The 15574-nt window shown below is 46.9% G+C and overlaps 1 protein-coding gene across 8 annotated transcripts in view; it reads right to left on the bottom strand.

Annotated features, from left to right (window-relative positions):
- COL26A1 (collagen type XXVI alpha 1 chain) overlaps positions 1-15574 on the bottom strand; it is a 195380-nt gene that overhangs the window by 35750 nt on the left and 144056 nt on the right. For all 8 annotated transcript variants that reach the window (XM_088177075.1, XM_014888030.2, XM_088177074.1 and 5 more), the window contains one exon: positions 5170-5231. In XM_088177075.1, coding sequence (XP_088033201.1) covers positions 5170-5231 — 62 coding nt within the window. The remainder of the gene's footprint in view (positions 1-5169; positions 5232-15574) is intronic.

A 15574-nucleotide genomic window follows, 5' to 3' on the forward strand; every position in this document is an offset into this window, starting at 1 on the left:
CACACACCTCCATTTACAAAACCTACTGTTTGTCCACAGATGTATTTATTTTAAAAAATCAAAGCTTGTAAACAGTGTTCCCAGGTATTTAACACACCAAAAGCATCTCTTAAGGCAGACATAGGATGTGCTTGGCAAACCTAAGTTGCGTGTCAGGAAAAGAGAATTTTGCAAAGTTATTTTATGAAAATATTAAATCCATTTGACTAAAAATGCCAAACTTGTAAGTAAAAGACTTTGTGGGAGGGAATGGTGGACGAGGAGGTCTTTGCAGCCTTTTTGTTGTTCTGGCAAACGATTTACAGCATTGGCCAAACACATGGAATAGTCTTAGGGGACAGATTGCTCCTTCAATCCAACAGTGATAAGAAATAAGGTCCAAAAATTAATAGACTTTAGATGGAAAGGATTTTAAACATCATTCCAGGGAAGACAGTACGATGCCCAAATGAGAGAAGGGTCAGTACCCAAACTGCCTCATCATCAGGATTATTGCAGATCAGCAAAAAAAAGAAGAGGTGGATGCAAAAATCCAAAAATTTACACAAAATTCAGTTTGCCCACCCAGTTTTAATTCATGGTTTCTCCTTGTAAGTATCAGCTAGGAAATTGCATTTTATTCTTAGGGACATTTGAGTCATTAACCTACAGAAATTCAGCGTTAAATTAGAAATTTTACAGGGATTGATTCCACGTTGTTACTGCTACCAGAAACCAGCCAGTTATTTATATAGCTACCTGTGAAATAGCCCAAATTCTCCTTAAATTCAATGTACTGCTGGAGCTGGAGAAACAGATTCTGCACAGAGCCATTAGGAAACCTTAAGGATTTATAAGTAAGACACCTTCCTGTTCAGAAAGGAAAGGAAATACCTGCTCGTGGCTGTCACATACAGAACATGGAAAATCCATGGAAGTCCTTGAAGTATGAAGCAAGTGCTCATGTCCACCCTGCAGAGCCAGCAGCAGCCTCATGGCCAAGCAGTTCTGGTTCCCCTCCCAATCTCTCAGCCATGTCACAGCACCATGAAACATTTGTTATCTTCCAAATATTTCTCTCCTACACCAGGGAATTGTTTTATTGTCTATCAGAGAAAGACAAACCCCATAAAACATCCCAGACAGCTGCCAGTATTTCATGTAACTGCCTGGGAGAACAGGGAAATATAGAAACATTTCATACAATGATCACATTAAGATTCCAAGTAATGATGCTTTACCATCCAAAGACATGGGTAGTGAAGGTGCTGGTGGTAACCTCCCCTAAATTAATGGGCTGATTGCAGAAAAATAGCAATGAATCGATCAAATTCTGTGCACCGTACAAAGATTTTCTTTAAAACCTTTCAGAATCTTCCGTGTGGGGAATCACATTACAGGGACTGTTTTCATGCAAAAACTATGCATGTCATTTATCAATCACACAATGAATCAATCAGACACTGGATATGTAATGCTATCTCCAGGCATTAAAGCTGTAAGTGAAATGCCACGAGCTTCACGAGTGTCAGGAGATAAAGCTGGGTTAGATCAGCTCAGATCGAGTGCTGCACTGCAACTCCAACCCAAACCTGGAATTAATATTGTGCTGCCCAGAGCTCTGTGGTGGTGCTTACTTAGAGAAACTGGGCGAGCAAAACGAGCAGAAATTTGTGTGCAGGCAGCCCTGCCAGCCCTGCCTGCAAATCTGCCAGCCCTGCTCCTTTTCCATCCCTGCCTGCAGCCCTGCTCCCTTTCCAGCCCCCCTGCATCCCTGCCTGCAGCTCTGCCTGCAAATCTGACAGCCCTGCCTTCATCCCTGCCTGCATCCCTGCTTCCTTTCCAGCTCTGCTCCCTTTCCATCCCCTGCCTGCATCCCTGCTTCCTTTCCATCCCTGCTTCCTTTCCATCCCTGCTCCCTTTCCATCCCTGCTCTTTCCAGCCCTGCTCTTTCCAGCCCTGCTCCCTTTCCAGCCCCCCTGCAGCCCTGCCAGCCCTTTCTGCCATGGGTAGTGCTGTCACTCCCGAGGTTTGTCTGGACTCAGCCCTGGGACACAGGAGGGCAGCACCAGGCTCAGGAAATTCAGGAAGGGCTGAACACACTTCCCACTATGGGGCTGTGCTGGCTTAAGTGAAACCTTTGCTATGAAATAAAAGCAGGGTTTGCTCTGCTGTCCCACCAAGTGTCCCATGGCAACAGGGGGTGTTGTGGTGCTGTAAACTAAGATGTCACAGGAGAGAAAAAAGGGTTGGCATGTTGGGGCTTGGGGAGGGGTAGTTTTCTTCCAGCCCACACCATTTTCTGTCCTGGACCCCAAGATGGTCACCATCCTCCCTGACCTAGATCCTGTGCTCTGCAGATTTCGAGCTCAGCACCATCAGCCAAGCTTTCAGAACTCTGGCACTCCACGGGTCTGGTGTTGAACACATGAACTCCATCCTGGGGAGACAATGTGGGAGCTGGAAACAGGAGATGAAGGTGGAACCTGATTCCATCTGCCTTCACCTCCCTCCCTCCCTGCAGAAACACCTCCAGGCACAAGAACATCCTTGAGCAGCACTGAAGGTGTGAGGCACATGAAGAGCTGGTTCTGCTGCTGTTGAGCCATGGCTCAGCCTCTCTTCTCCCCCAGGGCAATAAAAGCACTGGTCCCTAATGAGTCATTTTTCATTCCATTTGCTCTGTGTTTATTTTCCCTTTTCACCTTCTGATCCAAATCTCATATTACTAAAATCAGAGGGTTACTTTTATTACTTCATTTGGGCACTGATCTTACACTTTGGATGAACCAGCTCACCCTTGTAATAAGAAAGATGAGGCCATTGCTGGTTATATCCTCATATTTAGGGGGGCTGGTGTAAAAGCTGAAGAGGAGTGGGGAAAGAAGAAACCTCGGGCTAGTCTGTCCTGCTGCCATCCCCTGAGCTCACCTTGGTCGTTCTGGACTGAAATTCAAAAGAGCAAAAGCAGCAAAATGCCTCAACTGCAGCTCCCTCCAGAGGGAGCAGGACTGTGGCAGGAGCCAGCTCTGCTCACAGAGAGGATGAAATTCCACATCTGCCTTTGCAGAGCAAACCTGCAAAAATCCAGTGGGAAACAGCCTCTGCCACTGGCAGAGATGTGTGTGCCCATTCCTCCTGTGCTCCTCAAAACAGCTTCAGGTTGCTGTGGAGAAATGGGACATTGCAAGGAGACAGTTTGGACAGCTGAGAGACAACTTCACATCCAGATCATCCAGCAAAACAGGGCTCTTCCTCCAAAATCCAGAGCAGGAATGCAGACAACACCAAACAAACGTAAGCACCTTTTAAATGATGCTGGCTATTGTTGAATAATAACAACCGAGTTCATTAGATTGCTACAGAGATCAAACTGAACTTAAATTAACCTTGAAAAAAAGGGGGAATCAGCATATTTCTCTTGTGTACAGCACCAGCAGTCGTGTACTGTTGCTTCACTCTCTGTTTCATTGCTCCAGTCAATTTTTGCAAAGCATCCACAGCTTTTCAAACAAAGTGGAAGCCAAAAGATTGATAAGGACTTTGCTGGGCTGTGCTGCAGAAGGTCTCCTTGCAGAGACATGGCCTTTAGTACTTCAAAAATGAAGGCAATAACTCATTTTCCTCTGTCAAAGTAAACCCCTTTGATGAGCCTTGCTCCCAGTGTGGGAGCAGAGGGAAGTCAGAAGGGAAACCATCACAGCAACAGCACGAACTGCCTGGCTGCAGCACTAAATCAGAGGCAGGACATGCTCTGCCTGACTTCCCCAAGGGATCTGGGCAGGTAGAACCTCCTTCCCCTCCCCAAAGTCCTGCCAGGCCCCAGCTGAGGTTGCCATCAGTGTTTACACATCGTTATCCACACAAGAGCTGAGCAGCACAAGGCAGCAGCGTGGGGAGGGATGTCAGGACATCCCTGCTTGTCCCAGTCCAGTGAGGCAGGCAGAGACAATCCTGGAAAGTGAAGAAAGGCACAGCCTGGGAGGGAAGGGCTGATTCACATCTCTCTGAGGCCACTGGGATTCAGGACTGCACGCTCAGGGCTCACTCACCAGCCCCCCTGTCCTGCCCCTGCTGCTCAGACAAACAGCCCAGCTCCCTTTTGTCCTTTGCACTACACCAGTTGTTTCCACTTGAACAATCCTGTTCCCCAGAATTTCACTCCCCCCACCCTTTCATTTTCCTGTAGTGAAATATAACTGTGAAGGCTTTGAGGAGGCTCCAGACTTCATTTCAGCACAAACAATTCCCAAATTACCATAATATCATGTACTGGCCTCAAAAACACCACACAACCACCACCTCCCTCCACAAAGGTTTCTCCCTAAATTCTTTTATGTCATTGATAAGCATCAGTTAATGAATAATAACAGCAGTAAATGCCTTAAAGGGACCAAAGCATGATAAGTAACAGCCAGGAGTGGGCTGTCACAGGAGGGACCACAGATCAAAAGGGAATGCTGACTCAGCTGCTTTATTGCTAGACTGGAACAATTTATCTGAATCCCAGTAGGTAGAAATTAAAACTATTTGTAGGAAATAAAAAAAAAACCTTCACAATGTGCAGGTCTCCCCCTAATATTTGTCTCCACTAAAGTATGCATGAGAGCCTCCCATCCTTCAGAAAAGGGATAAAAAAGCAGGACTGGAATGCACTTGGGAAATACAGCAGAGCAGAGGGAGGTGTGACAGGCAAACAGTGACAAATAAACACGATGGCAACACATGGCATGGCATTTCTGAGGTCTGAGCATTATTTTGGAGGAGCTGGGCTGAGGCAGGGATGCAGCAACAGGGAAGGGAAGGGAAGGGAAGGGAAGGGAAGGGAAGGGAAGGGAAGGGAAGGGAAGGGAAGGGAAGGGAAGGGAAGGGAAGGGAAGGGAAGGGAAGGGAAGGGAAGGGAAGGGAAGGGAAGGGAAGGGAAGGGAAGGGAAGGGAAGGGAAGGGAAGGGAAGGGAAGGGAAGGGAAGGGAAGGGAAGGGAAGGGAAGGGAAGGGAAGGGAAGGGAAGGGAAGGGAAGGGAAGGGAAGGAGGGCTAGAGGCAAACAGTGTCTCATTTTCTGGGGCAGAGCCACTGCCATGGAGAGAGGAATAGGCACCTGATCTCTCCAGGCCTGCCAACTTAACATATTTTTCAGCAGCAGCTCCTGGAAATTTTGGCCACACAGCAGAATGAAGGCAGCTCCTTACCTTGGCCTCCAGCGTGTTCAGCCTCTCGGTCATATCAGCGAGCCTCGTGCAGTTCATGCATTCTAGAGAGAACAGAACACAGTGAGGTCACACTGCCAGGGGCTGGGCATGTTCACCCTTCAGGCTGGTCCCTTTGATCCAGGGCACATGGAAAAGTGAGTCAAGGTCAGTTATGGGGGAAAAGAAATATTCAGATCCACTGCACAGGTCACCAGGCACAGCCACGTTACATGAACCTTGGCTGGGGATGTTTAGTGGGGCAGAGAGTGAAATTAAGCTCCCAAGATGCAGAAGGCAGATGGAATAAAAATCAGTTTTAAGACTTTTCATGCTGCCAACCAGCATGACCTGCTGTCATAGGCAGAGACACTTGTCCTGCCACTGGTGTGCCACCTGCTCCCACCTCACAGGACACCAAGGCTGCACAACCTCCACTCCATTTAATACTCTCTCCTCCACTATTTTCCTGCTAAAATGCCAAGGAAAGCAATGCATACACAAAATGCCCATCTCTGTGGAGTCTTGCTCCATCCCTGATCTCCCAGGCTGTGTTACCACTCCCAGACAAATGAGACAAAGCATCCATCCCAGTGACAGCCAGGAAATCCAAGGCAGATCCGAGGGCTGATGCAGCCCAGAGCTGCAGCACGAAGTGGTTTCCATCTGACTTTGCTGCAGAGGAGCAGCAGACACTCAGCAGCCACCAAAGGAGTCCTGACAGGAGGCCTCAGTGAGAACAAACACTGCCAGAATGAGCTCTGAGTGCAGGTTAAAGTGGTTGCTCCCTCCAAAGGACATTCCTTATCTAAACAGAAGGCCTGCTGCTTTGCCTCTGGTTTCATCTCGGCAATTTCAAAGTGAGTGAAGGAGGATAAAGCCCTGAACAGAGATTTCATCAACAAGCACTTTTCCCAGTGCTTTGCAGCAGAGTGGAACTGCCCACTCCCAGCTCACAGAGAAGATTTCCACACTGGACCCCTCAGCTCTCACGGCTTCTGAAACCCAGCAGGTCTCAAAAAGGGAAAATGATTTGCAGCATGAAGCATTTCAGAGGATAAACCACCCATATTCAGGTGATGAATCACAGCTCATGTCCATAGAGCAGAAATACATCTCTGTGTGCATTCTGTGCTCCTTAAGGGCCAGAGCCTGTTTTCATTGATTGCCCATGGAAGGATTTAACTCTGGTGTTTCCACAGGGCTGGGAATGTTGATCTGTGGTTCTTGAGCCCCTAACAGACTGCTGAGGTGCAGCTGAGGCTGAGGCTGCAAAGATGCAGAGGATGCTGGGGGTCCCAAAGCTTCCCTATGGCAAGGAATGGGTGAACATGGATTTTGGCCTGAGTGAACACTCATTTCACTGATTTTCCTGAGGTCATGGGCAATCTCCATGAATTGGAAAGTTTTTTTGTGGATAATGAACACTAGAGAATTCCAGGGACTATCTGTCAGCTCGATGTGACTTTTCTGCAATTGTTCCTTCACTGACTTTTTGAGAGCACTCAGTTTCTCTCGTTCCAGAGGCCACTGGTCCACTTGGGCTCAGCTGTCCCCCCTAACAAGCTTTGTCCCTGTTGCACAAGGCCCCTCCAGGGACCTCTCCAGTCTCCAGCCCCAGTCACTTCATGGAGCACTTTGCATGCCCTAGTGGCTCTCAGCCATGCAAAGATTTGAGTGCATGGCTTAGCAGAACAGGAAGCTGGGCTGTTCCACCCTGGTGATTTACAGGCTAAAAAGATTTTTGAGTGCTAACAGCAACCCTCTGCATCCACTTTCCAAAGGAAATCTCACACTGGCCCTCTATGAGGAGCTGTGTAGCTTCCCAAAGGAGCCAGACATAGATCTTCCACATCATAATACACAACATTTTGCAGACAAAGCATCTGATGCTTCAGGAGCACTCAGATGGAGGGATTTCCTCACAGGCCAATAATGACATGGACTTCCTTTTACCCAACAGCAAATATCATTTGTTTATTTCTATTTTCTGCAATAGATCTTGGGCAATACTTTTTGGCTTGAATTGACCCATGAACATGCAAGTGCCATAAGTGCACTGTCCTATGGGGGGGGAAATGGGTGAGGTTTGTTTGGTCTGGATCTGCTTGTGGTGTGTGAAACAGGGAATTGGTTTCTGTATGTAACTGGCTTCAGGCTTTTGATCTTGCTCATCCCCACAGAAAGATAAGACTGAATAAATCCAGTGCTCCCAGGAGCCAAAAGACTCACCAGATGTGTTACAGAGCAAATAAAACACAGAGTCCTGTTCTCCCTTCTGCTGGCTTGCACATATCAGTAACTCCCACAGGTTTAGACAGACTGACTTGAACTGTCTGAAAAACCATCCCTGCATCTCTGAGATGGAATGACCACTTAGGGTCCCTCTGGAGAGCTCAGCTCATAAAAAAAGTGTTTGTACCACCCCTGTGCACAGGGGTGACTCAACCAGCTCCAGGGGGAGGACAGGGTTCAGGGACAGCAGCAGTTCAGCAGCTCTCCCTGCTCTTGAAGAGTGTCTCAGAGAGCACTCTCAGCTGCATTTAAAACAGAAAAGGTTTTGTTTAAATGGACAAAGTGACAGAAGAGGAGAGAAACCAGCAGTGTCACTGCATGTGATATTTGTACTTATATCATCTTCATGTCAGTGATGCTGAAACAGGCAGAAAACAGCCTGGGTCAGAAAGAGAACTCCTTAAGCTCAAACTGCATTTGATCTCTGATCCTTTCTGTTGTAAAATGCCTGGAAACCCAGATCCACACCCAAGGTACTTAGACTGGGCCCAAAAGACAGTTAAATAATCCAGAAAGTGGATATCCTAATGCAAAAGATCTTACTAAGGCAAGAGTCCTGCCAACAAATCCATGTGACATTTATTTATCCGACCAAGAGGCAGACAAGGCTTTCAAAGGCAGAGATGGATGCTCAGGGCTGCAGTGTCAGACACTCCATCCAAAGCTCCCTCACAACACACCAGGGACCAGACTGCTCAGGGTCTGGGGTCCACACTGTCCTTGCAGAAAGCTGAGAATGCTGGGGACAAATCAGGCTAATAAATATCTTCCCTAGGCACGATGCACTGAAGTATTTAGTGTCTAATCTTGATGGCTGGTGGTTCCAAGGTCTGGGACTGTGAAGTTGAATTTTCTGATCAGGGTGAAAGCAATCTGTTATTAAAAAGAGCTTGAGAATCTCACATCATTATTTCTCATGGAACAAACATAACACTGGGACAAATGCACACACTCTCTGACCTGGGACTGCAGAGCAGACGCTTTCCATATCTGCAGAAATCCATCACTTGTTGCTCCACAGAACCACAGTTTATTTCCCTTCTATTCCTAGTTGGCAGATTTGTATTTTTCCAGCTAAACTCTGAGAAAGGAGTTGTGATTTCACTCTATGAATCCCAACCTCAAAACACATGGTAGGATTTGTTTTAGAAATATTCCAGTAGGGAGGATAAATAATTGAGATAATGAACCTGAGACAGTACCAGCACATCCTGTGACAGCCAGTCTGTCTCCAGCATGTCTCACAGTTACTGTCCCAGCACATCTCTCCCTTCTCATTCTTCCTTTCAACTGGAATGAAACTGGATGGAAAATTTTAATGCAGGGGAGACGTGGAAGACTTCACATGCTGGAAAATAACAACCCAGGTACTCTGTACCAGCTGTGACCCCCTTAACCCTGACACCTGATATGTTCAACCCATCTTTGATTAAAGATGAGCCTCCAGTGCTGCAGCTTTGCCAACAGGCATCAGATCTGTGCCTGAGCTTCTACCCCTGTGAGTGACCTAAAGCAGTGAACGATGGCTTCAGGTACCTTGTTAACCTGGCACTCCTGCTTTGCATAATTTCATTATTAAATACTTGCACACTTCAGCTTCTCAAGCCTAAAAGTCCCACAAGTCTTCAAACTCCTCACTAAAATCCTAACAAGAGCAGTGTGGCAACAGCCTCATGCCACCAGGGCTCGAATGATTTCAGCACAGTTATCACAGTGGCACCGAGGGCAGTAAAAGAAGAACCAGCCCAACTTTCACCATGGGGCCACAGGTCAGTTTTGTGTGAAAAAGCAAAGAAACCTCTTGGCACCTCTGCCCAATTTCTCAGCTCTGACAGCCCACGCTCATTTGTACGCCCAGAGTCTCTGCAGAATATTAAAAGAGCTTTTGGTTTCCCTACAGCCAGATGCTCAGTAGATATAAATTGCACTGCTCAACTGAAGTCAAGGGATCAAGGCTCTGTCTCTCTTTTTCTTGATGGATTGCTCCAAAATTTGTGTTTCAGAGGGGAGGCGGAGGAGGTGGTTTATAGCATATGAAAGGGGAGAGAATGCTGGAATCACAACGCCTTTGTTTAAACAAATAAAGTCTTTGCAGCCAGGTTTTTTTTTTCAAGACCATATTTTGCTATTACAAGAAACTTCAACCTTGCAGTGCAATGGGGCATAGCACACAGGCAGGCTCGGGGACACGAGGATCACATCTGCAGCTCATGCTTCAACCTGCTCAGACTGCAAACAACACACCTCCCTCCTCCCAGGCCCACTCTCCTTTCATCCATTGTTAGCTTAATGTAAAGGACCTGTGAAGGATCCAAGGTCAAAGGATGAAAAAGGACCAAATGTAACATATGCACAGAGACACAAATGAAATACTTGATTTTTGTGACACAACTTGCCTGGCAGCCCTTCCCTCTGCATCTGATCTAGTCCACCACTGCCATTGCATGGCCATGCACAAGGAGGACAGGCTGGGTTATCCCCAGGGCAGGGGAGCAACCCAGAGCTGCCAACAGCCCATGTTGGAGCACTGGGAAGGCAACAGCAGCTCCAGGAAACTCAACACAACAGCTCTGAGTGTGCAGCAACTGCAGCATCAGCACTGCAGCATCAGTAACTGCAGCATCAATAACTGCAGCAGCAGCAACTGCAGCATCAATAACTGCAGTAGCAGCAACTGCAGCATCAGCACTGCAGCATCAGTAACTGCAGCATCAGTAACTGCAGCATCAGTAACTACAGCAGCAGCACTGCAGCATCAGCACTGCAGCATCAGTAACTGCAGCATCAGTAACTGCAGCAGCAGCAGCACTGCAGCAGCAGCACTGCAGCATCAGTAACTGCAGCATCAGTAACTGCAGCAGCAGCAATGCTTGAAGCAGCTCCTGCACCACCCCAGTCACAGCTGGGCTGCACTGCCCTGCAAATCAGTGGCACACAGCTCAAGAAGGTCCAGCTGGAATCACATTTTGTCTGTCAGAGTAAGCAGGAGACCAGCTTTTCTCGGCAGACACCCTCCCCAGGACAAGTTCAGAGCAGTCTCTGAGCAAATCTGGAAGAACTCAGGTAAATTCACCCATGTTCTCAGTCAACCCATGTCAACCATGTTCCCTTGCAAAGAGAAAAGATTGAATTCAAAACTCCCAAGGGAAATGGGAAGCACCATTAACTCAGTGAGCACCCAGGATGTTTTATGTGACACTCTTGAGAGAAACCACCAGACCACTGCCCCCTCCACCCCCTTACTGCCCCACACACATGCACACTTTAGCCAGAAAAAGAACAGTGACACTCTCTGACACTGGCACAGGAGGAATTTCAAGTCAAATTCCAGCAGAAATATGAACACAGATCTTCTGTACCTACCTAGGTGGCCTTCAGCTGGGGGACAGCCAGCCTGGGCTTGCATCTCCACCTCTCTTTAATTTGTCTGATTTGACCCTTCCAGCCTTTTTACATGGTTACTGAGTTTCCTTAAGTAGTTTATGTTCTGGCCCTTTGCAAAAGCTTTCGCCAGTGCTTGTGAAGGATAGCAGGCCCAAGCCATAAATCACAGCCAACCTGGGATCTGTTTTTTCAACACATTTCCTCTAATGAGAGTCAGATGTTGGCTAGATAGGCTTTATTAATTGTGCTTGTTTAGAAGGGGCCGTGTGTGCAGCCCTGCTCCGGGGCTTGAGCCCGCGGAGGGCAGAGGGCTGACAGCAGGCAGGGAGGGAGGGATGGACACACTGACACCCAGGAGCTCTGGCCTCAGGACCAAAGGCTGGGCAATCAAAAGGGCTGGAGAGCTGTGCAAGGGAAGCTCTGACCCTGGCCACAGCTCCAGCCCCAGTAAAGCCAGAGCAGGAGCTGTTTGTGCAAGGGGAAGCTCGCTGAGTTTTGTTTAGTGTAGGATCTTTAAGACTCCACTGCTCTGTTTACTGCCCTGATATTTACTTGCTGTGTGCATTGTAAACCACAGAATCACAGAATATCCTGAGCTGGAAGAGACTCAAAGATCATCCAGTCCAGCCCCTGTCCCTGCACAGAGCCCCCAACAATCCCACCCTGTCCATCCCTGGAGCAGTGTCCAAACTCTCCTGGAGCTCTGGCAGCCTCGGGGCTGTGCCCATTCCCTGGGGAGCCTGGGCAGTGCCCAGCACTCTCTGGGGGAAGAACCTTGCCCTGAGCTCCCTGACACAGCTCCAGCCATTCCCTCAGACCCTGTCGCTGATCAGCAGAGAGGAGAGATCAGTGCCAGCCCCTGCTGGCAAAGACAGTGGCAAGGGAAGGGCCCCACTGGGCTGTCAGAGCCACGGTGCTGGGACAGGAAAGCAAAGTCACCCAAGCCAGAGAAGAGCTGTGCACTCAGTGCCTCTTCTTCCCAACATTTCACATGTCCAGCTGCACGAAATGTGTGTTCTGGCTGCCCTGCAGGCATTGCATGCTCCAGCCTGGCTGCAGCCTCACCTTCCACCCTGCATTTACACACCTGTGCCCTTCTGTTCCCCCCAGAGTGGGGCTCTGATCCTCCGGGGTCCCTTCCAGCTCAGACCAGTCCGAGATCCAGGTTCCAAACTGGGACTGGCACAGCCCCACGACATCTCAGCCTGGTCATCAGCACAATTAGAACATCTCACACATCAGCAACCTGGAGCTCAGAGAAACTTAGACATGGTCTCTTTCACCAAAAAGGGTTTGTTCTTTCCCACAGTTTTCACATCAGGATTTTGCAGGCTGGAACATTTTATCTTCACCTGGAAATTGTGAGTTATTAGGTTGCCTATCAATATGAAACAGAACACCTCCAGAATATTTTTGCCTTTTTACCTTCATTCCAGATAATTCACCATCTCTGCTATGAGACCCCAATCACTGCCAAAATTCCCCCATTTGTAATGTCTCTCATATCTCTATTATAACAACCCTTACCCTTAACTTTACTGGCTATCTTTAAAAAGCAGCTCAGATTTCCTTTCTTATGAGAACTGCTATCTGATCCTTTTCCGCTTGTAAAGTGTTCATACTTCATTTTCATGTCTACTTTCTTCTCCTTCTTAAAGAGGAAAAAGGCTTTTTTTTTTTCTTTTTAATAAACAAACAATAACTGTCTTTTCATTATCATGATATTTGGTGCTTTTGAAATGTCTATAAGAAAAACCTTAGCAAAACTGAGTGAAAAGAAAGTTTACCACAAAATGCAAGTTACTCCAAGCTGTTGGAGTAACAACTACTATTCAAGAAGCTACACAAAATTTGGTACATTATTTCAAGTGAAAAAAAAAAGAATGCCATTTCTAAAACTTTTGCAATATTATCTCTAGAGGTCTTTTTCTAAAATGATTTTTCATACCTTCTGAATTAAATGTTTCAGCCTTAAGTTTTGAATAGCATTTTTTTTCAAATCTCACTTAAATTAAAAATAAATGAACAAAATAAATAGTCTCAAGTGAAAGTAAATGGTTTAGTTTGGGTCAAAAGAAACTATTCTGGTTGACCCAAACCCATATTTTAGTTATCACACTGTGTCAAAACCTTAACATTTTCCATTTCAGATTCTCCCAAATAATTTTGCTTTCCAATTTTTTTTGATTGGGCAAATGAAGCCAACATCCCTCCATTATTCACCCAGGTCTATTCTTAAACAGCTCACATCACTCACGTTGTTTTATTTAAGATTTCACACGTGCACACTCCCACTCCAGTCACTAATTTTATTCATAATTCCTCTGAGCCTGGGGGTTTGTGCTCTCCCCATGCTGCTCCATCAGCATTCACAATTTGATCAGGATCATTTATTCACAGGCAACCATCAGCTGTGAGATCCACATTAAATCCATCTCTCTCTGCAGAGGAAGGTTTAGCTGGGTTTTGATGCAATGTTTGGATGGTAATGCATCATCTTGATTTTTACAAGCACCAAGGACATTTCACTAATGCAGCCCAACTGAAGTTACCCTGAAAACAAAGATTTTACCTGTCCAGTGTGAGTTTGCTAAAGCCTTGCTGGCTGGAGCTGCTGATCCTGGAGCTCCAAGTGCTGCTGGTGGCACTGGGGCTATTCAATAATTTTTGATATTGCACCAAACAAACCCTGCCCTGGTTCACAGCTGTAGCAGGGCATGGCAGCAAAGCAGACAAAGCAAATAAAAGGACAGAAAATAAAGACACACAGGTGGATGAACAATATGTATCTAGAAACCTCTCACAGCAAGACAGGGCGAATGTAAACTAGATTAAAAGTCCCCAGATTAAAAGAGGGATTCCACAGGATTTCCAGCCAAGGAAGCTGAGGGCATGATGTCCACAGGGCCTGAGGCTCCTCCTACAGCTGGTCCAGTCCTCACTATGCCAAAATCCCATGTCTGATACCACCATGGTTGAATTGAACTCATTTCTCCCTCAATCCCTGCTCTAGGACATGGAGAGAAACTTCATGGGACCTGACCCCAGTGAAGAACACAGAGAAATTCCACTAAACTCAAAACTTCATCTCACATTGAGATGGCTTCACATCCCTTACAAACCAGACTGCTTTTCCCTGCTGGGAGAAGCAATCAGGGGGAAAATGCAGTCAAAATATGGTGCAGTGTAACATGAAATAAGGAAGCAGACAGGACAAAAGGAAACATTTGAATCAGGCTCACCGTGAAGTCTGCAGGGACTCTCACAATATTGGTTCTGCACCTGTGTAACACAGGTCAGGGAATCTCTCACAGTCTGGAGCCAAACAACGTGTGCTGAGCTGGGGTTTGTGTTTCATAAAGACACTCCAGAGCCAGACAACCAAGGTTTCCTTAGTGAGCTGCATCCAAAGTTAACCATTGGATAGGAAATATGCATCTTGTTTCCAGTTGGGATTTCTGACCTCAAATTCTACCCCTGCTTTGAGTTTTATTACTTGGGCCTGCAAAGCTGCAGGGCAGCTCTAGGGTTGGACAAAGTGCCTGTAACCCACAAATGTGTGACATTCAGGATGCTCAGTCGAGCTCTAACTGTTCCTCATCCAGAACATTTAGCACTGGCCTCCTTTAGCCATGACAAAAAAACAGCTGAAAAACCAATAAAAAAACCAACTCTTTATGCTGCTGAAAAAGATGGTCAGAATTCAGAAGAATTTGGCTTCCTGAACACCAAAATAGTTTTGTGAATGTGTTTGCAGATTCTTTCTCCAGCACATTCACAATGATGATGATGATGATGATGATTGTTACTATTAATACTGGCAGGGGCACTTTTGCAAAGGTTCGATTTCCCATGTCAGCATTTCAGCCTCAGGTTCACCCCACCATGGTTTGTCCATTCTCCCCCACTCCCTTCCTCCCTCCCTGGGGCTCTGATCAGCCCCACAGCTCTCATCCAACACCCCTGCCCTGCACAAGGCCAGTGACCCCCTGAGCCCCTGGGAGCTGAAATGCAGGTACAGGACATCCCTCCAGGACCCTCACTCTGCCAATGCTGCTCCTCACCTTTGCTGGCCTTTATCTAAATCCCCCTGAGCTCTGCAGTGGTCCTGACACATCTGAGCAGCAGAAGGGGAATCCTTCCCACATTTCTCTGCAGCTGTGATTTTGCTCTCCAGGACACCCAGGGATGCTGGGGTTTCAGGGGACCCAGCAAATCCCTCACATCCTCTGGTCTCCACAGTGTGAAGAACAAGGTAACACTTGCATCCCATTAGCAGTGAGCACAGAGCTGTGCAAAGGACTTGCTGTTTGGGTTTGTTTTCTGTTGTTGCCTTGTTAACTTCTGGGTGAAGAAAAATTAGTAAAGGAAATATCTATTGAGCTTAGCCAGGCACATTTCAATTTCAGCTTCAGATTTTTAACTCTTCTAAAGAAGCTACACCTCCAACTCATTTTAGATTGAAAAATCCAAGGATATTCATAATTAAAATGTTTTCCAGGATTTCTGCATTCTGTTGTTTTAAGCCAAAACTCACTGAACACTTCCCAAATGTGGGGATCTATCCACTTTCTGATGGGACCGAGCCTTTAATCACCATTTGGCTATTTGCACTTTCTCTGACCTGTGACATGGTCCCAACAAGGAGCAGCAGAGCCTGTCCCCTAAGAGACCTCATGCTGGTGGCAGTTTGAGGAGCTTCATTTTGATGTTCTAGATGATTCCACCC

Source organism: Sturnus vulgaris, chromosome 21, assembly GCF_052056855.1.
Source record: "Sturnus vulgaris isolate bStuVul1 chromosome 21, bStuVul1.hap1, whole genome shotgun sequence".
Lineage (NCBI taxonomy): Eukaryota > Metazoa > Chordata > Aves > Passeriformes > Sturnidae > Sturnus > Sturnus vulgaris.